This window comes from Eretmochelys imbricata, chromosome 7 (genome assembly GCF_965152235.1).
Source record: "Eretmochelys imbricata isolate rEreImb1 chromosome 7, rEreImb1.hap1, whole genome shotgun sequence".
NCBI classification, from domain to species: Eukaryota; Metazoa; Chordata; order Testudines; family Cheloniidae; genus Eretmochelys; species Eretmochelys imbricata.
This window is the reverse complement of record NC_135578.1, coordinates 46327795-46351984: the sequence shown is the minus strand read 5'-3', so window position 1 is coordinate 46351984 and position 24190 is coordinate 46327795. Positions and strand designations below refer to the sequence as shown.

Below are 24190 nucleotides of genomic sequence, written 5' to 3'. Positions count from 1 at the left end.
CCCAGCAGAACATGCTCCCTGGAGGGAGGAGCAGCTTTCCCTGCTGAGAGAGGAGCCCCCGGCCAGAGAATCCACCAGCATGCCAGCCCTGGTCTTTAGCAGACGGCACCTCTCCACTGCCCCTGCCCTGCTGACTTGGATTCTCCTGCTGAGCATTGGGAATGGTGGTGCCTGGAAGCAAGGTGTCCCTCGCCTTCGCCTCTCGTACAAAGGTAGGGGGGAGCCTGCGGCTGATCAGCCCTGCAGTCAGAGCCAGGATTTCCTTGGGGTTATGCCCAGTTCAGAATGATCTAGAAGTAGCATCAGGAAGCCAAGCTGACTGGCAGCTAGTGAGGCCAGGGCTGGTGGGAATGGGTGGGGGGAGGAGGATCTGGACTATAGGGTTTGGGTAGGGCCAATATCAGCCCTACAATGGGGCTTCTTGCCCTGCAGTAGTTGTGGCCAGTGAGGCACCAGAACCCGACAGAGGCTGAGCTCAGCTGACTGCAGTATGGCCTGGGGGGACACCAGCATGGCCAGAGAGCTCAGAAAATGCCACTACCCCAGGGGGCTCAGGCAATGCCCATCTATCTGCTGCTGTCAGGGGTGGGGGTTGGAAAGGGAATGGCCCAGAGGGGAAGTCTTGGGCTGCCCTTGGGGCACAGGAGGGGATCTAAAAATACCCCATTTCACCCTGAGACTCAGCGTACAGTGCTTTATAATGTTCCATGTACTGTGTAACGCACAGGGGCAGGGCCAGCCCTCACCATGGGGAAACACTGCACACTGCAGGAGGCCTTGGGCAACCTCTAGCTACACAGGCCACACAACAAAACACGTTGTTCAATTGCATGGGGGAAAGCGTACGGACTTCAGTGTGAGGGCGGGTACAGAGTTAGCCTGAGTTCACCTGGGAGGAAGCATGTCTAGTGGTTAGAGCAGGTCATTGGGAATCTAGAGAGCCAGCTTCTGCCACTGACTCAGTGCATCGCCTCAAGCGAGTCACTTAACTCAGCTTTGTGAGGCTCAGTCAACCAAGACCCAATACATGGATGCAGGGAGGCTGTATTCCCTGCCCTCTGTGGTACAGAGCTCTGTGGGGGCTCCCTGCAACCCCCACCCCAGGACTCTTATGGTGGGCCAGGGAGGAACTGGGGGATTTGCAGGCTACACAGCTCCACTGCCCAGCACCCTGCAAGGAAGGGGCGATGGCGGCCCAGAGAGGTAGCAGCAGCTATGGAGCAGAGTCATTGCTGCACTACGGCCTGGGGCAAGGGTTCCTACTCAGTGCCCAGCCTGTTTACTCCAGCTGTGTGGGGGGGAGTGAGGATTCACCCTTCATGCTGCTGGACTTTTAGCTCTCGTCACAGCCCCAAATTCTTCTCTGTAGGGGTGAGTTCACACACCACAGCGTCAGCCCTCGGCCTCTCTGCTGAGGCTCCCAGCACAGCGGCGGGTTTGTGAAATGGGCACACATCCACAAGGAACTGGAATGAAACCCTCAGCTGGTCTCACAAAGGGGCCACCAGACAGGCATCATGCTGAGTTCCTTTTAGGGACACAGGGATTGCCAGACTGGCTCACTCCTGAGGTCCATCTAGCCCAGCGAACTGGAGGCCAGCACCAGATGCTGCAGAGAAAGGTGCAAGAATCTGGTGCTTGGTAGTGAGAGCTTGGCTCAAACCATGGGGGCTAATATCACTTCCAGAAGCTTTGCTCTCAGTTATGTTAACTAGTTAGCCTCGTTATCCATATAGACAGTTCTTAACTTCCTGGGGCAAGACAAGCTGATTGTACATTGGGGGAAAGCTTGGGTCAGTTTTGGATTTCCCACCTTTCCGTTTCATTGACGGTCCCCTTGTTCACGTGTCATGAGGCAGAACAGAAGTTTCCAGTCTCCCTTCTCTATCCCTGTCAAGGTTCCTTCCCCACTCTGAACTCTAGGGTACAGATGTGGGGACCTGCATGAAAGACCCCCTAAGCTTATTCTTACCAGCTTAGATTAAAAACTTCCCCAAGGTACAAACTTTGCCTTGTCCTTGAACCCTATGCTGCCACCACCAAGCGTTTTAAACAAAGAACAGGGAAAGAGCCCACTTGGAGACGTCTTCCCCCAAAATATCCCCCCCCAAGCCCTACACCCCCTTTCCTGGGGAAGGCTTGATAAAAATCCTCACCAATTTGTACAGGTGAACACAGACACAAACCCTTGGATCTTAAGAACAATGAAAAATCAATCAGGTTCTTAAAAGAAGAATTTTAATTAAGGAAAAGGTAAGAGAATCACCTCTGTAAAATCAGGATGGTAAATACCTTACAGGGTAGTCAGATTCAAAACATAGAGAATCCCTCTAGGCAAAAAACCTTAAGTTACAACAAGACACAAAAACAGGAATATACGTTCCATTCAGCACAGCTATTTTACCAGCCATTAAACAAAAGGAAATCTAACTCATTTCTAGCTAGCTTACTTACTAACAGAAGTTCTGAGACTGCATTCCTGATCTGTTCCCAACAAAAGCATCACGCAGACAGACAGACCCTTTGTTTCCCCCCACCTCCCGATTTGAAAGTATCTTGTCTCCTCATTGGTCATTTTGGTCAGGTGCCAGCGAGGTTACCTTAGCTTCTTAACCCTTTACAGGTAACAGGATGTTGCCTCTGGCCACAAGGGATTTTATAGCACTGCATACAGAAAGGTGGTTACCCTTCCCTTTATATTTATGACAATCCCATTCATGGTTTTATAGCCTTTCATAGACACGTAGGGCTGGAAGGGACCTTGAGAAGTCCTGCACTGTGGCAGGACCAAGCAAACCTTTATCACATCCCCTCCTATTCATCTCCTTTCTAAGGAGACAATCCCAATCTTTTCAGTCTCTTCTGAGGAGAGCCGTTCCAGGCCCCTCCCTGAACCCCTGCTAATTCTGCAACTGGACCACATCTGCCCTTGACCTTCTTTCAGCTAGTGACATAAAGATGATTTGTCTAGTTATTTATACTGCACTCATCACCGGGGTATGCAAGCACCCATCCTAATGGTGCGATATTTCGATGCCACAGCTACTGACAACACTCTTACGTTCATGTACCACATAGCCCCTTTCAGCCAAAAGGATTCTGAAGCATTTTACAGACTCTGTGGAGGGCTCCAAGGCCCAACAATGATATGCAGCCACCTCTGGTATAGAATGCACTAGCTCGTGAACAGCACACAGCAAAACTACACAACAGCTTAGAGGATGGGGGAGTGAAGACTAATCTGCATAGCTTACTCATGAGTTGGGATCCAGCCAGGCTGCTGGAATTCAGCATTCCTGCTCAGGAAAACCAGCATGGGCTTGTAAGGCAGAGGCCCAACTCACCAGCCAGTGCCTCCGAGACCTCGCAGCCTTCACTGCCTTTCAGTCCCTTTTCTTCAGGACTTGGCTTCTGCTTTTTCCAAGTAAAACAGTTTAACCTTAGCTCCACATGTAAATCAGGACCTTCCCCTGACCCAGGGTCTCCTGTTGGCCGCTCTCCCACGCCCCAGGCCTTTTGCCTGGGAATTAAGGCAAGCTGCTCTACTCCCTTCTGCTGGAGATGGCTTTACACCCTCAGGCCGCCCTTTATACTCCCGCAGGCCTGGCTCTGAGTCACAATCTTCTCCTACGTGACCGCCTTCAGCTCAGCCTGAGACAGGGCTCTTTAATGACAAAGTGGTCGGGACGCTCTCTGATTTTCACCCAGCAGCATCATAGCACACCCTAGCTCCATGCTGGGCCATTGGATCAGTGCAGACACAGATGAGCACCACTTACTGAACTGCCCCACCAGCAATGCTACCATAGCCAGGCTTCCTTGGAGGCCTCCCATCCAAACTCCAGCCAGGCACAAGCCTGCTTAGTTCACACCAGCTGAGGACAGTGGTTCTCCTGCAGGAAGAACTCGGATGACGGTGGTGGCCTCAGGGCAGAGGTGAGGACCACGGGTGGCACGTCAGGGCAGGGCAGGGATGATACCTGTGACCATAGGTCTCCTCTCACTCCCAGAGAAGAGAGCCAGTTGCTTGGCTGTCTAATTGAGGTGCAAGGGGGACTTAGACTGGATGCTCATCAAACGCAGAGCTCCCCAAAACTCTGTCTCCTGGACGCCAAGCCTGAGGTAATGGCCCACTGGCTGTGGTCTAGGGGTGATACGCTCTCAGTACAGAACTGACTGGGCAGAGACTGGCACTCAAGCCGGGAGATGCCTTGGGGGTTTGTGGGAAGCCACCAGAACTCAGGCTTGAAACCAAGGACCACAAGGGAGTGGGGGGAGAAGTTGGCCCTGGTCAGGGCTGCCTGCACACACTGTCTGCCACGCAGCATCCGGTGAGGAAGCACAATGCTCCAGAGCAGGTCACCGCTGGGCGATTGCCAGCATCGATAACACGTCTCAGAAACACAATGGCTAGATCTTCCTTTCCTTGGCCAGGCGGGAACAGAGATTGTTTGGAGGAGAGGACCGAGGAGGGCTTCCTTCTTCAAAGCCAGAACGGCCCTCGTGCTGTGGGCAGAGCTGGGAGAGGAAGCTCCCAGCCTCAGGCCGGCTTGGGGACAACGCAGACAATGGCAGGAGGTGTGACTCACAGACTACACGTAGCAGGGTCAAGGCCACAACGGCCTGACAAGTCTAGGTTTCAAAAACCCCAGAGGAAAGAAACCTCCCAGACTCCCTCCGCCCCAGAGCCTCTTGGGAGCTGAGCTATCGTCAGAGCCCCGCAAGGGGGAGGGGCGTGGGCTGAATGGGGGTGGGGAGAAACACAGACAGGCTTTCAGAAAGGAAATGACAGACCTAAGGCAGGGAGAGCAAAGGAAGGATGGTGCACAGGGGAACACGGCGCAGAACAATAAGGCTAAGCAGCAATATGACCCCTCACACCATGATAACGCCATCAGACGGCTTATAATAGAATGCTGGCCTTTCTGAGAAAATCCACGCAACTGCTCCTGTGACAGACGTGGGAGGGCCTGAACTAGGGACCTCCAGAGCTGAAAACATAAGCTGCCTGAACTCTGGGGCTGCATGCAACACCTCGTATCCCATTGATAGTCACAGAGGGGGACCTGTACCACCTGCACATCAGCAAGTTACATTACTGGACGGGAAGCACTACCAGCTTCTTGGTGTTTGGCCTGCGCTGATCGGCATTCAGAAAGTGAATGCTACTTCAATCTGCTTCAGACAGGCCAGCGTTGAAGCCAGCTGAAATCCTGGACTGGGCTGTGTCTTTCTATCTGGGATGGTGTCGTTACTCTGGGCTTATATATCAGCAATGAGGTTACACCTTAACGCTGCGTGGTCTGCTCTTAACGTAGAGGGCTGAACGTTCCAGGCGACTGGACGCGGGCTGCAGAGCCCTTTGCCTGCAGGTCACTGGTTCACAGATTGTTAGGGGCTGGACGTTGTTACCATTGGCTGGTTGGTTGGTGGTGTAGGCGCACAGTGTGTTCATGGGCCTCATTCCTGTTCCCAGCAGGCAGTTATCCGTATCACACACCACTAAGTGGCCCCAATGGACTCCTTTCACACTGGCAGCAAAAGGCTTGATTCAAATCCAGACTGTCCCCAGACTTTTGGGGTGTTCGGCTCAGGGTTTCAGTGCTGGCCCGTCTGCGATGGGGAGAGAGAGAACGCTCTCCGAGAAGAGCAACACTTCAGGCCCGGGAGGCACTTGGATGCCCTCGTGGTGAGCACAGTTCAGGGGAAGGTTGGGTAGAGATGCTCAGCAGGCTGCAGTGATTATGGAGGACCTGGCCAGGAATGTAAATATGCTTGAGGGGATAACGATGCCTCATCTGCAGATAAGGAGCTGGTACCTGGGCTCTCCCAGCCACACACAGTGGGGATCTCCCTGCTCCACCCCTTTCCCAGCCCCCTCAGACTTCCTGTTTAACTGAACAGTTCCCTGCCCAGGTTTGTTTCATGAGTAGGACAAACTGGGTCAGATTCCCACCCACCTCTTCATGAAGGGAATGGGACAAGCCAAGCTACAGGGAGGAGGATGTGAAACTAGAGATCATGGCGATGAAGTTAATGCTGCAAGTGCGGGACAATTCATCCTGCCTGGAAGCCAGATTGAATCTTAGCCCCAAAGAACACAGCGGGCCTGAGCGAACCCCATCATGAATCCTGGCTGACCTCTCCCCTGCCCACGAGGGAGGTCAGAAGGTGAAGCAGTGCTAATGGGAGCATCCTGGGCTCTATCGCCCTAGGGACCTCATTGCATTACTCTGGTTAATTAAGCAGGGTGGGGGAGTGTATTGGATAAACCTTTGACCTGCCCCTGCCCCTCACTCTGTTCTGTATCCTCAATGGACCTGGCCTACATTTCACTCTGGGTGAGCAGGGTCAGGGGAGCAGCCCTGCCTCCAGGGAAACATCCAGCCTTTTCAGAGGCCGGTGAATGCCTTGTGGCTCTGGGTCCTGCCCAGCTCCCGCCTGGGGTCACTCACAGGGCAGCGATCATCAGCTTGGGGGAGGGTGAGTTCCCCACTCTGGCTCATTCGGACTGTGCTCACCTGCCCCGTTCCAACAAACACTGGACTCCGGATTCCCTAGGCAGATCTGAAAAGTTTTGTCCTCGGCATGGGGGTAGGGAAAGCACACAGAGGTCGCCAGGCTGCAGCCAGGTAAACGGCACTGGAGATACAGCTAGCAAGTGATGATGCCAGCCGTAAGAAAGTGCACGGTGAAGAATGCCTCCCCTGGCTAGTTATAGGACACTCCCAGCAAGAATGGTTAGTGCCAAGGAACTTCCCTGGCTTGCTGTGTATGAAATGACAGGCCCGGTCATTAGCCAGGCTGAGCTGGGCTGAGCCGGGGAACTGATTTGCCATTGAACTGCCTTGACTGAAGCTTTCTCTTCGTACAGAGACTGAGAACCAGCACCTGCCTGCTGCAAATGCTGCGGCTGCTCCTTGCCCTGCTGGGCTGAGCAGATGTCAGTGGAATTTCCAGCTCGCTGCAGTTGTCCTGAAGAAAAAGAGGTCCTGGCTTCCCCTGTCCCCTGGGAATGGGGCGACAGGGAAAGAGAAATAATCTACAATCCCATGGCCTGTTTTAGCATGTCTCTCCATGCATCCCATCTCAGGCACCCGTGCCCCCACATACACAGATCCACACCTGCACAGACACATGCTGGCGTGCTTGCTTCCCAGACAACCAAGTTCATCCCATCTTTGTGGATTTCAAGGTCCTGCACAGATTCTCCCAGACCTAGGACTCGCATCTCATCTCCTACGCATCCCCAGCCCTGTCACTCAGCCAGTAACGCCTGCCTCGTCTCCTCTCTTGTTTCCTTCTTCCACTCCTGTCTTCCGACCTTCCCCCAAGCCCCCTCAGCCTCGCATGACCTTGCAGTGCAGTGGGCCAGCACTCTCGCCTCAGTCAGATTCCTCCAAGAGACATAGGAAAGTGATTGGTTAAGGGTTTTAAATGCCCTAAGGTGACTCTTCCCTCTGGGCCTCCCATCACTTCTTGTCTGTCTGCATCAGTCTTCTACTGAGTAACCTCTCCAGGGCAGCGGCTGCTTTGACGTTTGGGTTTTGTACAGCGTGTGGTCAGCACTTAATCAGAGCAAAACTCCATGCACATCCCTGGAACAACAGGGGGGTGGATTTGGCTGTGTCCCCCAGACTGATACATGTCTCGTTAATGCCCATGCAGCCCCCTATCCAGGCTCAGGCTAGATTGGGCAATGTTTCAGGGACAATTAGCCAAGGTGGAAGATTTCCCCCACCCCACCCCAAGCACCCCTGGAACTCAGCCAGGAAGGGGGAGCCAGACAGGCTCAGAAGTGTCCCCACAGGTGAAGATGAGGTGGTTGTGGGCAAGAGAGAGAGTACGGCCAGACGGCCTTATGTCACTTCTCCCTATGTGCGTCCATGTCTCCTGATTGCTTTGCAGCCAGACGAGCGATTCCTGCAGCTAGCCAAGGGGGATGTTATAGCAATGGGAGAGCGAGCTGGGTTCCAGTCCAGCTCATGCCTAGGGCACTCAGTCACCACTCGGTCCATCGCCTTGGCTGTTGCGTGCAAACAGAACCGGGGGGAAGAGGAGGATCAGGAGCCTGGCAGTGGCTGTCAAGTCCTGCCCCCTCGCCTGAGGGCACTCACCCTGCTAGCACTTTCTCCAAAGCAGCACCGAGTCCGTGCTCCTGTGTCCGCTGGTGGGGTGGCAGGAGGAGTGGGAGGTAGAGCAGTGGGCTTTGCGCTGGCTCCTCTGCTTCGTTCAGCCAATGTTGCTCCCAGGAATCTTGCCATACGGGGCTTGGCCTGTCAGCAAATGGCTGCTCTAAAAGCTACTTTCTGCGCTGGACTAATCCAGGGCTTAACCTCCCCTACAGTTTCAAGGGGGAGGGGAAGAGCTGCCAGATCCCCGCTGGCTCAGCAGTCTGAAGGCACGTCTGCTGAGGGACACTGAGGCTGAGGAATGGTGCAGGATGGACCAAGGCGCAGTAGGGGGAGGTTAAGAGTGTAAGCTCCCCGGGACAGGGACTCGCTGGCTCTGTGCAGAGCAAAGCATGTGGTCAGTGCTTAGCAAATAAAGGAGAAGACAAGCAGGGGCAAAGTCCTGCCAGTGTGCAGAGAGGCTGGGGACTGGGGAATACTCTCCCTAGAGAAGCGGTGACAGCCCCATCCATTGGGACGTTAGCGGTAGAGCAGAACAGACAAAGTATTGGAACGTGCCCCTGCAAACGGATTCCACGGTGCAATGGCGCCAGGAAATCACCTCCTGGGGCCTTGCCACCTCCCGTTTCTGTGCTGCTCTCACCCGCCTGTGCCAAGGGCCCTCTGGCATCTCCCCTGAGCCGGCCTGGGCCAGGGCTGGGGAACGCTGCGGTTCCCCAGGACAGAGAGGGAGATGGACTTAGAAGCTGTCGAGATTCCACTTGACGCAGGAGGTGGGGCCCAGCTCACCTAGGGAAACGAGTCCTGCAACACCACAAACAATCACCCCGCAAATCAAGCAGCAGCCACCGGTTTAATACAGCCTTTAATTTCAAGGCTGCTTTCACCAGGGGAATGACTGAGGGCTTTTATATAGAAACTCCACTGAGCCTGTGCTCAGGGATCCCTCTACTAGAAATGCAAAATGGACCCGTGCTGCATTCTCAGCCCGCAGTGCCCGGGGAACAGGACTGGGGAGAACTGGGGATTTGCTGCAATGGTTAAAATTCTTCCAGGCCCCATGGCGCCATTGAACTGCAAGGTCAGTGACACTCGAAGCTGAGCTGCCATGACCCTGGGTGGGCCCAACTATAGCAGCTGCTTGTCTCCTGTGGGGCCAGCCAGCTGTCCTGACCTGTGGGACACTCCGCTCTCTGGGAGGGAACAGCAGGCCAGGACTGCCAGAGGCCACACTGGTTACTGGCCAGATGTGGGCTGGGCCATCTTGCCCTGGTGTCGGGGAAAGGGCAGCTACTAGCAGTGCTTGCTGTCTCCCATGGGTGGGGGCAGGGGTAATGCTTGCTATCCCCTGGGGTACTGCAGTCCTTCCCCAGGGCGCACAGGTATGGTGTTCATGGTAGCAAGGACTCCTCCGGGGTTGGGGTAAAGAGGACTTTCCCGGGGAGAGTGTGGGACCGGGTGGGATAGATATCTCCTGGGGGAGGGATGTGGTCAGGGCTCCCTCCTGTGTATGGGGGTGACAGATCCCTCCCCCTCTGCTCTGCAGACCTGCTGAGATCCAACAGCTCCCGCCTGTTGCTGGGCTCAGGGGATGGGCTGGCCTTCCAGTCCTTCCTGGTAGATGAGACCAGGGCGTGGCTGATGGTGGGAGCCAAAAACCACATCTTCCTGCTGCATCTGGACAGGCCAAATGAGGAGCCTCAGAAGGTCAGTGCCAGGTGGGCATGGAAACGCGGTCCCGAGGCAGCCCGGCTTAACCCTTCCCAGCAGCCTGGGGAGCCGGGAGCACAGCTCTGCGTGCCGGAGGGGGCACCGGTACTGCAAAGTCAGCGACCAAAGGCTTGTTATACACTGCCATTGGGGGGGGCATTACACCCAAGAGCATGCAAGCCCTGGGGTACACTGCAGCCCTCAGGGTGGCATTTGCTCATTCACATTGCCCCACGGAGCGGCACCGCTGGCTGGCTGGGCTGTGATTGTGTGTACTGACACGCACCTGCCCTTGCTTAGCACACGTCAGGGAAGCAGGATGGAGCATGAAGCACTCTTGGGGAGCAGCTCCAGCCCCCTTTGCGCAGCCCGACTGGTGCAGGACCACGGAGGAGGAGAGAGGAGGCTGGAGCAACACTCCCAGGCCTGTGCTTTCTCTTGCAGGTTTTCTGGCCAGCCCGCAAGGAGCAGGTGGAGCGCTGCCGGCTTGCTGGGAAGAACGCAGAGGTAAAGCAGGACCCCAACATCCTTGTTCAAAGCTCAGTGAGCCAAGGCCCAGGCAGGAATCTGCCTGACCCACGTGAGTCCACCCTGCCGAGAGCAGGAGGCTCATGGATCTGCAGCCAGTGGGAGCTCAGGCTGCCAGCACAGCTCCCTTAGACCCAGTGTAACCTTTAACAATGGGGACAGTAGGCATACAGCTTTGGTCGGGGCCACCAGGCCACTGGCCTTGTCCCCATGGCTAGTGTTAGCCAGACATCGCCCACTCTTCTGGGCATCAGCAGACCTATGGGGAAGTGTACAGCAAATGGCACCAGGGCGTTCCCGTGCCCTGGGGAGGGGACATGCTGGAGACCAGTGTTAGAAGAGGTGAGGGGGCTCCAGGGGCAGGATCTGGAGCACAAAGGCCCAGGGCAATGGTGCTGGCGTTTGAAGGAACCTTTTCTTCCCGAGCAGACAGAATGTGCCAATTTTATCCGGCTTCTCCAGCCGTTCAACAGAAGCCACGTGTTTGCCTGTGGGACTGGCTCCTACCAGCCCATCTGCGCCTTCGTCCAGCTCGGATCCAGGGCACAGGTGAGAGAGACCCTGGAGGGTGAATTTGCCTGGGCCAAGGGCAGTGAGAAGATCCCAGGGTGTGCCTTCATCCCCACTGGGCTCCATGATGAATCCCAGGGTACCCACTCTCTCCTCTCTGGTGGGGCATGAGGAATTGCAGGGGAGGGGCGCACCTAGCTCAAGGAACCTGGTAGCACGTTTTGTGCAGGTGGCATGAAGGACCTCAGGAGGGGGGCAGCATGAGGGGGCCTAGGAGAGGGTGCTCACTCCCCTTTCTCCCCCAGCAGCAGGAGGGAGGCATTCCTGCAGCGGGACCCTGGGGCACACACACCCCTCGCAAGGGTCAATCCTCTCCAGACATTAGCTGCTCCCAGGCCAACAGCAGCTGAGCGACCCAGGCCAGGCCCTTAGTCTCTCACCAGATGAGCTTAACTCGGCCAGCTTGGGTTGGTGCCCAGCAGCATCCCTGCCTGATCATACCCCCAAGACCTTCCCTGTATTATGAGCTCTTAGGGAACAGGGACCATGTCTGCTTCTGCCCCCGGCCCCGTGAACACACCCATCCGATCCATACTAAGTGCTGCTAACTTGGCAGTGGCCGGCCAAGCAGGCCCAACGTGGCTCAGACCCCAGCATACAAGCATGTGCATCTGACACAACGTGGACTTTGAAATCTGGCAGGACTGCCCCAAAGCCGCTCAGATCAGTTCACTCCCAGCCTCTGCCTGGGCCAAAATCTCCCCTTTAACCCCTGCAGGAGCCGGGGGGCTCCCCGATACAGCTGGTGGCCAACTCTGTGGAATCTGGGAGAGGCAAGTGTCCATTCAGCCCCCACGAACCTTTCACTGGGCTACTCATAGGTAAGAGGAATGGGGGGGGGCAGGAAAAGGGGCCTAGATACTGTGGTGATGGGCGCATTAGAAATGAAGAAGGGTTAGACAATCAGCTCCATCCCCTGCCAATGATTCCTAACCCACATCCCGCATTCAGCTGTGGTTTCTGCCAGAGTGGAACCTGCAAGCTCCCTTTCACGGGGGAGCTCAGCCAGATGCCCAGGCAGGTGTGAAAGGCCAAGGCAGGATGTTAGCGCTGACAGGGACTAGGCAAGGAGTGACTGGCTGCACAGCGTCATTACAGCCGAGCTACTTACCTGGCACGGCTGATCTGGGGCTGGAACTACAAGCTGCCCAAGCTTGTGACTAGCTAGATCTAAGAGTGGAAGGCCCATCTGTCCGACAGCAGCCGAAGGCTGCCAATCTTGGTTCTGGAGCATGATAGAGGCACTAGATTGTGCAGGAGGAGGCTGTAATAAGACCCTCTCCTGGCCCAGGGTGGTAGGTAAGGAAATTGGCATTCCCTGCCGAGCGATGAAGGGAATTGGTTTCATCTGCCCTGTATTTAGTTATTGCTAAGCTGTTGGTTCGTTAGGTGTTCGTTCTTGTTTTAATGCTGGAGAATTTCCAGCCCTCATTGCGTGGAGTGGAGTATTTACCTGGGGTTACCGTACTCAGCCAGCCAGTCCAAGATGCTGCCCCTGGCTCCATGGCCACCCACAGTAGCTCGTCAGAGCCGGCACATGTACCTCTCCCCACGCTGGGAATTACGCCTTCAGCCGCAGCGTAGTCATACCCTCAGAGCGCCTCAATCTCCCTCCCCAGCGACTACCTTGCACAGCCTGCCTTCAATTCGCAAAGCATTCACAGGGGAAGGCGGCAGATCCGCAGCAACCTTGGCCCCCTCTGAGACCCGCTCCTGAGCCGGGAATGCACAGGCCACCTGGAGAAAAACCGACCCTCGTTCGGGGGCTGTGATTCTAGTTTTTATTCAAGCCCCTGCAAGGAAATCTGCCGTTACCTTGTCGCGGTCAGCTCATAGCTCCTCGGGCGAGGCTGACCCACGGCACAGTGCCCCATAACCTGGTCTGTGCCTCCTTCCCCAGGGGTGGGACTGAGGGAGGAGCTGGCTAAGTCAAAGCACCCGCTGGCTCTGCTAACCCCTGCTTGCCTCTCTGAGCTCAGACGGGGAGCTGTATTCGGGCACCTCCAGCGACTTCATGGGCAGCAGCGCCGCCTTCTTCCGGACCCGAGTTCACAAGGCTGCCCAGAACTACATCCGGACAGAACAGAACCAAGATCACTGGCTAAACGGTACAATGTGGGGCTGGGATATAGCCTAGCTGGGGGGGCCGTCCTACCCGGCAACATAATGGACTTAGCACTGCTGGGGAAGAGATGCAGGTGCCACATTTCCGGTGCTGCTGCAGGGGAGCAGGGGCTTGGTTTTCTCTCCCTGCTGCTTTAAGAGGCCCAGACCCCCTACTGTCACTTGGGCACAGGCCTCTGTTCGAGCACTTCAAACTACCCCTTCTGCTGCTGTCCCCTCCCATGCCCCCGCCAGTCTCCGCCCTCAGGAGCTGCAGGGAGAAGGGCGGGGAGGTGCCCCCACATGACAGAGGAAAGACCCGGGTAGAACAGGACAACTACATGTCAAGCAGCTCCAGCTGCCTTTGGGCCAAAGCCCCAGACTCACTACAGGGCACAAGCTCCCTTTGGTGAGTAACAGCCTAGATTCACTCTGACGTTCTTCAGATCTCCGGCCCACAAAGATGGAAGGTGCTGCTGAAACCCAGCCCCGAGTGAGATCGGCTTGTGTAACCCACTGCTCTGTGGGTGTGTGACAGGGCTCCTCTGTGCCCCATCCACGGAGGGGGCAAGTCAGCTGCAGGCCCAGCTAGGGAACGTTAGCTCAAGTGGAAGCAGCTCAGACTGTTGGCCCTAGAGGCCCAATTTCTCAGCCATCACACCTGCATTGTTCAAGGGAAGTTTTGTGAGACTATCAAAAACCCACAGAGTATTTTGGATCAAACCTCAGGCCACAATGATCTTGTCAGGAAGAAAACTGAGATGGTCTGAGTGGGTAGTGCCGAATGCCAGTCCCACTGGGGAGGACAAGTGCAAAGGTGAGATACTGCCAGCATAGCTTGGTTTGAGCAACACCCTCGCCCTGCGTGACGTCTTGCTGAAATCCAGAGCACTACGCTCAGAACAAGCAATGGCTCCACGTGTGTAAGGATCTTATCACATGGCAGCAAAAATGAATGCGATGGGAAGCTAACGGTATTCCCACTCCCCTCTTTGTTTGCTGGGGTGCTCCTTGGTTCCAGCATCTCCCTTCACTTTAGTAAAGCTTAGACGGGTCTGGATCAGAGCCCCAGCTCCAAAGCCCAGCAGGGAATTTCAGAGCCAGGTGCCATTGAGACCATTGCATCATTTAAAGCCAGAGCAGAGCCAAGTCTGTCAGAGGAAAAGGGGACATGGCCAGAGGGTATGGGTCAACCTGCTGGCATGGTGCCATTGGCTGCCGAACTTTCCCTTCTCCCAGAGCCCGTGTTCATCGGTGCCTACGTGATTCCCGACACCCACAACGCCCACGATGACAAGGTGTACGTCTTCCTCCGGGAGACGGCCCTGGAAGCCGGCCAGTGGGAGAAGCGGCGCATCCATGCCCGGGTGGCGCGCGTCTGCAAGGTCAGCCACCCCAGGATCAGGGCACGGCTGCAGAGCGCTACCAAGTGGCAGGGGAGGGGCATGGCACTGTCCTACTGGGAAACGAGGGCTTGTTTCTCTCTCCTTTTGGCAGGGCTCCTTGGGCTCAGCACTGGCCTTTGGGGAGAGGGATGGAAGTGGTTAGAGAAGGGATTGGGAGTAAAGAGACCTGGGTTTTGTTTTGCTTTGTTGCCCGCTCTGCCACTGATTGGACAAGTCATGTCCCCTGCCTTGCTATGTGAAGCTGAGACGCTGGGCTGGGGAGAGTGGGGTAATCGCCCATCCCACCCTCCCTGAGCTGTGGGCATGTCAAGGTTAACAATGCCGGAGGGGGAGGTGACCTGGGGCAGGGAGCGGGCATGGAGGGTTAACACTAGAGGGAGCGAGGGCGGGGGGGGAGGGCATCGCAAGCGTCCTCTGAGCGGTGGGTTTGTGGCTGGCAGAACGACGTCGGCGGGAAGCGCAGCCTGATCAATCGCTGGAGCACGTTCCTCAAGGCCCGGCTGGTCTGCTCCATCCCAGGCCCCCAGGCCAGCGAGACACACTTCGACCAGCTCGGTGAGTGGGGCGCGCGGGCCCACCTAGGGCTGCCATTCCTCAGGGCCGCCATTCCTCAGGGCCCACGGCATGGTCATTTGGGCTGGGATCGTCCCAGAGGCGACCCACTGAGCCGTAGCAGGGACTCCGAGCACCTTGCATCACCACAGCAGCCCTGGCTGCCGACTGAAGGGTGCCGGCTGCTGCTTGCTCCTTCGCCAGAGCGAGTGGGGCACAGTCACTGGCGTGGGAGAGGGGAGGGGGCAAAGGTCACCTGATGAAAGCCCCTCACCCTGCTCCCTGGGCCCAGAGCTGGGTCCCTGAGAGCGTGTGCTCAGGACTCCTCACCCGCTGTCATTGCAGAGGATGTCTTCCTCCTCCGCACCCGGGACCCACAGAGCCCTCTCATCTTTGGCCTCTTCACGGTCTCCAGGTCAGTGTGAGCGGGTAGGCCAAGGGGAGAGGAGGGAAGAGCAGAGCAAAGGGAGCAGCAGGGGACAAGGCTCTCGCACAAACGCAGTGAGACCGGTGGCCGGACAGCATGGAGGCTGTTACTAGCCAAGCGCCGGGGCGGGGCAGGGGAGAAGAGGGACACAAGGTCTCTGTGGGAGGATGCACGAAGCCCAGGGCAAAAACAGACCCCACTGCAGAACCTCCTAGCCAATCCCGCTCCCCTGGGACCGTGCCAGCCCCTCCCTGCCTGCCCCCATTAGCTAGCGCTGGTCTCCCGAGGATTGCAGGGCAGTGACTGGTGGGTCAGTGGTAAATGGACGTCAGCCTCTCCCGTGCAAGCAGCAGCTCTCTAGCCCTAGGCTGGGTGGCTCAGCACCAGCTGTACCAATTAATGCTGGTGGATCATAGAATCATAGAATCTCAGGGTTGGAAGGGACCTCAGGAGGTCATCTAGTCCAACCCCCTGCTCAAAGCAGGACCAATCCCCAACTACATCATCCCAGCCAGGGCTGTGTCAAGCCTGACCTTAAAAATCTCTAAGGATGGAGATTCCACCACCTCCCTAGGTAACCCATTCCAGTGCTTCACCACACTCCTAGTGAAATAGTGTTTCCTAATATCCAACGTAAACCTCCCCCACTGCAACTTGAGACCATTACTCCTTGTTCTGTCATCTGCTACCACTGAGAACAGCCAAGCTCCATCCTCTTTGGAACCCCCTTCAGGTAGTTGAAAGCTGCTATCAACCTCCCCCCTCCCCCCACGCTCTTCTCTTCTGCAGACTAAATAACCCCAGTTCCCTCAGCCCCCTAATCATTTTCGTTGCCCTCCGCTGGACTCCCTCCAATTTATCCAGATCCTTTCTGTAGTGGGGGGCCCAAAATTGGATGCAATACTCCAGGTATTACGCAATACTCCTCACCAGTGCCAAATAGAGGAAAATAATCACTTCCCTCAACCTGCTGACAATGCTCCTACTAATACAGCCCAAAATGCCGTTGGCCTTCTTGGCAACAAGGGCACGCTGCTGACTCACATCCAGCTTCTCGTCCACTGTAATCCCCAGGTCCTTTTCTGCAGAACTGCTGCTTAGCCAGTCGGTCCCCAGCTTGTAGCGGAGCATGGGATTCTTCCTTCCTAAGTGCAGGACTGTACACTTGTCCTTATTGAACCTCATCAGATTTCTTTTGGCCCAATCCTCCAATTTGTCTAGGTCACTCTGGACCCTATCCCTACCCTCCATCATATCTACCTCTCCCTGCAGCTTAGTGTTCTCTCTGCGGCTTCAGAGCACTGCTGGCAGAAGCTGGCAGGAACGGAGGGAAGCTCAGGCAATGGACCCCACTGAAGCTGCAGAAAGGGGCTGCCCGGTCTGAGCCCTGAGTTGGTTAAACCACAGCAGTGTTGCACACAGACCAGACCTCTCGCGCTGGCTCCCATGGCGGCCACATTAGAGTCCGATGCTCAGGCCGGTCTGTCTCCTCTCTGGCAGCGGGATCTTCAGCGGCTCTGCCGTGTGTGTCTACTCCATGGCTGCTGTACGAGCTGCTTTCAGCGGGCCCTTTGCACACAAGGAAGGAGCTGACTACCGCTGGGTGGAGTACAAGGGCCGGATCCCCTACCCCCGCCCAGGGACAGTGAGTGTGGGACACAGGGCAGGGTGGGGGGCGGGGCTGAGAGGTTGGTGACGGCAGGGGAAGGGGTTGGGTCACTCTGTGCTTTAAATTCCCTCCTCTGTTTCCATCTCTCCCCCAGTGCCCCAGCGAAACGTACGACCCTCTTTTCCACTCCACCAAGGACTTCCCTGATGACCTGATAAGCTTCATGCGCAACCACCAGCTGATGTGGAGCCCCGTGTACCCCCTTGGCCGGAAGCCCATCCTGGTGAGGGCCAACGTGCCCTATCGGCTCCGGCAGCTGCTAGTGGACAGGGTGGAGACAGAGTCTGGGCTCTACGACATTCTCTTCCTTGGAACAGGTAGAGGCTCTGGGATCTTTACCGCCAGCTCTGAATGTACCTTTTCCCCTCTCCTGCTGGACTGCCACTGGTGAGAGCGTGTCCCGCCCCTGCCGGCACCAGTGAAAACCCCCCACTCTGCCCACACACCAGTCTGCCCCACTGAGCTGTATTAGCTCCTCAGCCCCACCATAGCAGGGTCCTGTCCTCTCTCTGCACCACTCCGTGGGACTCTCAGACTGAGCAGCCAGCATACCTCAGCCATGCCCTGGGGACAGTGACTCCCTGTTCTGTGGTGCTAGGGGCTGTACAGATGAACATGAGCGTCCCTGCCCCCAGAGAGCTAGCTGTGTATATATATCACTGGTACATACACAGGTAACCAGAAGCTGGACCCTTCAGCTTCAAAAGCACAAGGCCCACCCCAGAGCAGGTCAATTATCTTATCTAGAGTAGCCACTAGAGGGCATCACTCACTTCCCACTCCATCCTCACGGGGGCCTGACCTTGAGCTCTGTAGGTGGCTATGGGGGAGTTTGCAGATGTTCAGGGCTAGCAAATACTGCAGGCGCTTGCTCCATGCCCCGTCGGCAGCCCCCAGGAGTGGGATCTGTCACGATGCAGCCTCTTACCAAGAAGAGAACTGGGTAAAGGCCAGGCCTTGGTGCAGTCTGGCTTCTGTCTCCCTTGCTACACTTAGCAGGTCTCTGACTCGGTCTCCTGGCACTGATGGCTCTGAGGAGACGGGACAATGAGGAGGAGGGATGAAAGGGCAGACGGCTAGCAAAACCCACTTCTCACAGGGCTGGTCCTGGCAGGTCAGCTTTGGCTTGCTCAGAAGTCAAGTCTGATCTCTTCTCCTGCTGAATCCGAAAGGAGAAGACAAAGTACATGTGCTGGCTTGGAAAAAGTCCCCCCTGCCTGGGGAGGACTCTTAATAATTATCCTTCCCTGAGCTAGTAATGATCTCCTCCCTGGCCCTGAGCTAGTAATGATCTCCTCCCTGGCTGGAGAGATCATTACTAGCTCAGGGAAGGAAAGAAGCTCCGTAGCAGCTGATAGCTACGGCACCTCCCCCTCGAGCACTTCCTGAGGGGGCTCTCACTGGGTCTAGTGGGATTGTGATGGCTCCCCGGTTGCTTCCCCAGACGAAGGCAAAGTGCTGAAGGTGGGGCTCACCAGCGGGAGAGGCCAGGACAGCGAGGAGATCAGCCTGGAGGAAATCAGTGTCTCTAAGGTACCCATCCCACCCCCTTTGGGTTCTCCGATTGCCCTGAGGGGCTAGACTGGCTCCTGGGGGAACTGATTCCTCTAGAGGCCTCAGCTGCAGGACCTGGGATGCTTGTGCGTGGCCATTGAAAGTGGCTGCAACAGTGCAGCTTCCTCTGCAGCTGGGGTCTGCACTGGGGGAGTGTCTGGCGGGGCCAGCAGCCTCTCCCAGCCTGGCTGCTGTGGCTGAGAGCTGCTCCTCCCTCAGGGCCAGCCAGGCCCTTGCTCTTTCCTGTCCCAGCCCTCAGTTGCAGCAGCCATGGGCAGAGCTCATGCAGAGCCGTGCCACAAATAGCCAAGGGTGTGGGGTGACCACATCCTGGAGGCTGCACCCCGGCCCCTCCACCCGGAGGCTCAGAGCCTCAGCGCTGTAGTCTCAGAGGGCCTCACCCTCAGTCAGAGGCAGTGCTGTTACCCCCATTGCACAGACAGGAAACTGAGGCACAGGGTAGCGTCAGTGAGTTTCCCAAGATCACACAGAGCCTGGGTCAGAGCCTGGCGCTGGATCCTGACCTCTTGTCTATTTCCTGCTGGAATTTAACCCATTCAAGCACAGGGCTGATCCTAGAATAGCAGGGGCTAGGGTACATCAGGCTGGAGGTGCACTGGCAAAGCAGGGCGGACGTGAGGGATCCAGCACTGGACCATCTGGGGCTGCGGTGGCTGAACTCAGCTAGGAAGTTGGGCAAAGATCTACCCAAGCTCCAGTGCGGTCCTTTCTCCTCTAGGTGCCATCTCCCATCCTGGACATGCAGTTCTCACCAAAGCGGGTAAGGCCTCATTAATGACCATTCACAAAGCCCTATGCAGGGCCCAGTCACACCATGCAAGACAAGGATGCGACTCCCAGGCTCTCCAGCCAGGAACCACACACTAATGCAGACATTCACATGCTGCAGCTGTGTGGGACAGGATCCCCCACTCCAGGGCACCAGGTGCCAGGCATGGCGCTGGCCGTTTCCAGCTGTCAGGGTCAGGCCCCCCATTGCATGGCACCAGGTGCAGTGCTGCCCAGTTCCAGCTGGGTCAGGTGCCCCATTGCATGGTGCCAGGAGTGGCATTGCCCGAGTCCATGTGTGTCAAAGTGCCCCAATATGAGTCAGGTGCCTACTCCCTGCACTAATCCATGAAGAGCTAGAATAGCTGGTTCCTTCTCTAGCTAGGAACTGAGGTGTGGGTCCAGCCCTGCTCCCAGGCTGCTGCGTGCCACTCCTCTATGGAAGGGGAGCCAGGGGTGCTGACAGCCATTCTGGTTCCATGAGCAGCAGGAGCTGTTTGTGAGCAGCACCCATGGGCTTGTCCAGCTCTCCCTGTACCGCTGCGAGCTCTACGGCAAAGACTGCGCTGACTGCTGCCTGGCCAGAGACCCGTACTGCACCTGGGACGGCAAGGGCTGCAGCCCCTACCGGCTGACTGAGAAGAGGTGAGCCCTGCCCTGTTCCCTTCACACAGTGTCCACCGTCCCTGGCTGTTTGCTTGGAGATGGGAAGGGGGAATTCAGGGCTAGTTACACACCCTGCAGTCTGGAGCCGCTCCCCAGCAGCCATGGACACCACCCACCGTACCAGATATTGCCCTGGCTTCTCACAGTCAACAATCCAGAACCGCAGCAGCCCCTGCCTGTTCTTGTCCGGGGCCTTCCAGACACACACCTGCCGATGCCTCTCCTTCCAGACCTGCAGCCTCCTGCTATTCCAGTCCTGGGCCCCACACAGCCCCACCAATAAATCTCCATTTGACGCACGCCCTGCAGTAGGCACCTAGCTCACTGAGTGTGTTATCTCATTGCACTCCACACAGGCGAGCACGCTGCCAGGATGCGCTGAAGGCCGACCCGGTCAGTCAGTGCCAGGACACCACAGCGGGTGAGAATCAGCCACTGCGGCACCCTTCTCCCACAGGCTGCATGCTGCCTAGCGTGGGCTGCTCTCTGCCATGGAGGAGGGAGCAGGTGGGGGTGAGGCAGAAGCCCCAGCCAGCCTCGGGTGCCTCCAGCAGGACTGGCCATGGGTGGGGCAATCCCGCCCCATGATGGAGACATTGCACCAATGCCACATCATGGTGCATCTGCACGCTGTACCACGGCACCGTGCGGTGAGCTGAGCATTGGGGTGCTGACAGCCCCGGGAAGGGCCCCCCGCATGCTGGCAGCAACGTACAGAGACGGCTATCCCCAGCAGCCACGCAGGAGCGCCACCCCCAGGCTTGTACAGTCACATTGGACAACGCACTTCCCCAGGAAGTGTTGCCTGCAAAACTGAACCCAGCTCAGGTCCAGGGCACAGCGTGTGAGCAAATCTAGTGACAGGCAGCCGTTGACATGGGGCTGGGTGCGGCCGAGTAATTAACCAGCAAACAGTGAGCAGAGGAAAGTATCTTGGGATGGCCAGCTCCATTTCCATAAACGCTGTCCCCCTTCCAGTCACTCCCCAGCATGCCAGGCCGGGAAAGCCGGGATTTACATGGCTCTGCAAACAGCATGTCCTCCGCCTGTGTTCTGGGCACTGCCAGCTGCGTGTGTGCAAAGACGAGGTAGAGCAAGTCACCTCACACACACCCCCAGGCCCCTTTTCGTGCAGCAAAAGGTGGTTGTATTGTTGCCAATTACATTTCTGCCCTCCTGCCCCCAAGTGCTCTAGCCAGCTCTAGCCACACGTGTGGCGCCATGCTCTAGCCAGAGACGGCCCAGCCGGAACGTGGGACTCTCTCAGCAGGTGTGTGGGGCTATTGGAGCAGGTGGGGCCAGGGCAGGGCTGCTCCAGGGGATTAGAGCAGCAAGGGTTGTGGGGCTGGTTTAGAGAGCTGGGGAAGAGGGGGTGCTGGTTCAGGGCATGGAGAGACTCGATGCACCAGGCCCCAGGGCTCTGCTCCCCCCACATGCACATGTTCTTGCAGGGGTCACTGCAGCTGAGGAGAAGCTGGTATTTGGTGTGGAGAACAACTCTACCTTCCTCGAGTGCCTGGCACGCTCTCCCCAGACTGCCATTCGATGGCTCGTGCAGCGCAGCAAGGAGGCAGCCCTGGACGAGGTACTTGGGGAAGGGAAAAGCTAAATCGTGGGGAGTGGTATGGCCAGGCTCCCATGCTCTGCCCCGGAGGGGGCATGGCGATGAAGAGACACTGCCCAGGCCTCCCTGCTCCACCCTGGTCCCTCAGAGGGGGGGACGCAGCTCAAGTCTCTGCCCCTCCCCAGTCCCTCAGAGGGGGTAGGGCAGCGGGGGGGAGGGGGTGCTGCCCAGGCCTGAGCGTGGCCCAGTGCACAAGCAGCTCAGCTGGCACAGTCCCCACACGGGCAATGCCACCGCCCCCGACTGACGAGCGGAGCACGTCGCAAGCTGCAGCCCTGGCTCCCTACCAACAACCCCTGGGTAGCATCTCAGGGTGCTCTGCTTTGGCCCCTCCCTGTGTCTGCCGCAGGTGAGGACCGGTGACCGCTTCTCCACCCTGGAGCAAGGGCTCCTGATCCGCCAACTGGCGAGAGAGGATGCGGGGATCTATCAGTGCCAGGCAATGGAGCGTGCCTTCTCCCGCCCCCTCACGCACTACAGCCTTCGTGTCATTGGCCACGAGGCCATGGGGGCCAAACGGAGCAAGGGGGCCGAGGAGGGAGGCAGCCACCTGAGCGCCGTGCCCATGCAGCTCCAGTACAAGGGCTACCCGCGGACCCTGGGGGCACCCGGCCCCAGCTTGGACGAGTACTGCAATGCGCTCTGGCACCAGGAGAGGCAGCGGCAAAAGGCCTGGAACCCCAAGTGGCAGCAGCATTCCTTGGAGAGCAAGAAAGGCCGAGCGCGGAGGCATCCCAACCCCCTGAAGCCAGCCAGAGCTGGGCTGAGACTAGTCTGAGCTCCGCACAGTGCCCTCTGCAGGGGGAGCAGGTCACTGAACCAGTCTCCATTAGCCGGCCACGTCTCCAGAGCCATTCTGCACGCACAGCCCTGCACACAGGTGCCAGCTCAGCTCATCTGCTGCCAAGCTCTGCCTGCTGAGAGGCCCACAGACTCGTCATGTACTACCTCAGCCGTGACACTGCCCCTTGCCATCTCCTGGAGCAGGCCAGCGGCCAGTGCAGATGCTCTCAGACACCCCCAGACGAATGGGGCTGCTAAGTCCAGGAGGTGCTAAACCAGGGACTTTGCAGCTACGGCCTGGAGCAAACAGTCTGGTTACTAGGCCGGCTGACACAGACTGATGTGACGCAAGGACTTTAAACGATTTACATACCATGAAATATTTATTCTCTGCATTTTCCTTCTGTCATTTTCTTATTATGCCTCTTATTATTGATAAATACTGGAAATTAAACAGAAGGGAAACCCATGTTTCTTACCAGACTCCCTTGTTATGGGGAATTGATATCCGGCCTCAGTAATACACTTCTCCCTCCGCCCTGGTGGAGCACAGAGCCCCCCGCCCCTTCAGGCAAGCACTGCAAGTCAGTTAGGGAGGATGACACATGGGCTAGGGGATAGGGCACAAGCTTGAGAAGGGAGGAGTTTGGAGTTTTGGTCCCAGCACTGCTACTGACTCAGTATTTGGCGTGGTGCAAAATGGGAACAACCATAATTACCTCCCTCATTGCAATGTTTAACTAGTTATATTTTCTCCCTTCCAAGCCATCTGGTCTTGTTGGAGAAACCTTCTGCAGTGCTGCACTGCTCTTGTGAGACCGAGGCAGCTGGAATGACTCTCCTTGCAGAATGGTACCAATGCTGGGAACTCGAAAGGCAGATGTTAGTCTTGGGTACCAGAGCGGCATAGCATTAATCAGGGAGAGTTCCCGCGCTGGGATCCTCCAACCCGGGAGAAAACCAAACGACATACATGTGGGGACACCCATCCAACAGGCCATTTACCATGATGGAGGCAGCGACAGATGATGTGAAGCCATGACAAGGCCATTATACCCTGCAGGCAGGCTCCAGGCTGTCTCTTGCTGACAAAAGGATATTAAACCTGCAGCATGGTATAAAAGTGGGAACAAGCTATAACTGGCCCCATCCCAGGAGCACAACAGTTTTCTGGTATCGTGTGCTGGGACATTAATATACACAGCTTTGTTGGCCAGGTTTGGAGCCTATCTGAACTAATCTGTGCCTTAAGACCTTTCTGAGCCCCTCAAGGGCAGGGCAGACAATAGTTACCCCTTCCACTCCTTTCTTCTGAGGCAGAATTTTAAGACCTTGTGAACATCCACCACATGGAGTTGGCATAGCTGAGGCTTGGGACGAAAGGCACACGGGGAATTACACTGGTTCGTGTGAAAGGCAGAGCTGAGTTGACTATCAGAATAAGATTTGAGTCTAATCCCTCAAGGAAAAGTGGAGAAAGGTTCCTTAAGGGAAAGGGCCTGGAGTTTGCTAACGGGCAGGGGAAGGACATACTGGGTTTTGGAAGGAAATATGATGTCTAGCCATCCATTTGAATGAGGCTATAGGGGCCTTGAGAATGAGTGTTAGGTTCAATTGTTCACGGTGCGGGGTTCGTCAGGAACTTGTTGATATGAAGGTGGAGGACTATGTGGCATG

The 24190-nt window shown here is 56.7% G+C and overlaps 1 protein-coding gene across 1 annotated transcript; it reads left to right on the top strand.

Annotated features, from left to right (window-relative positions):
* Window positions 1–79: 79 nt before the first annotated feature.
* Window positions 80–22508, top strand: LOC144267438 (semaphorin-3D-like). Its single transcript, XM_077821416.1, has 17 exons — window positions 80–212; window positions 9679–9839; window positions 10287–10349; window positions 10800–10919; window positions 11659–11761; window positions 12920–13048; window positions 14283–14428; window positions 14890–15004; window positions 15347–15416; window positions 16929–17073; window positions 17192–17414; window positions 18542–18630; window positions 19391–19432; window positions 19928–20085; window positions 20463–20527; window positions 21558–21691; window positions 22080–22508. The coding sequence occupies exons 1-17, from the start codon at window positions 80–82 to the stop codon at window positions 22506–22508; spliced, it is 2325 nt and encodes a 774-aa protein (XP_077677542.1).
* Window positions 22509–24190: the final 1682 nt, after the last annotated feature.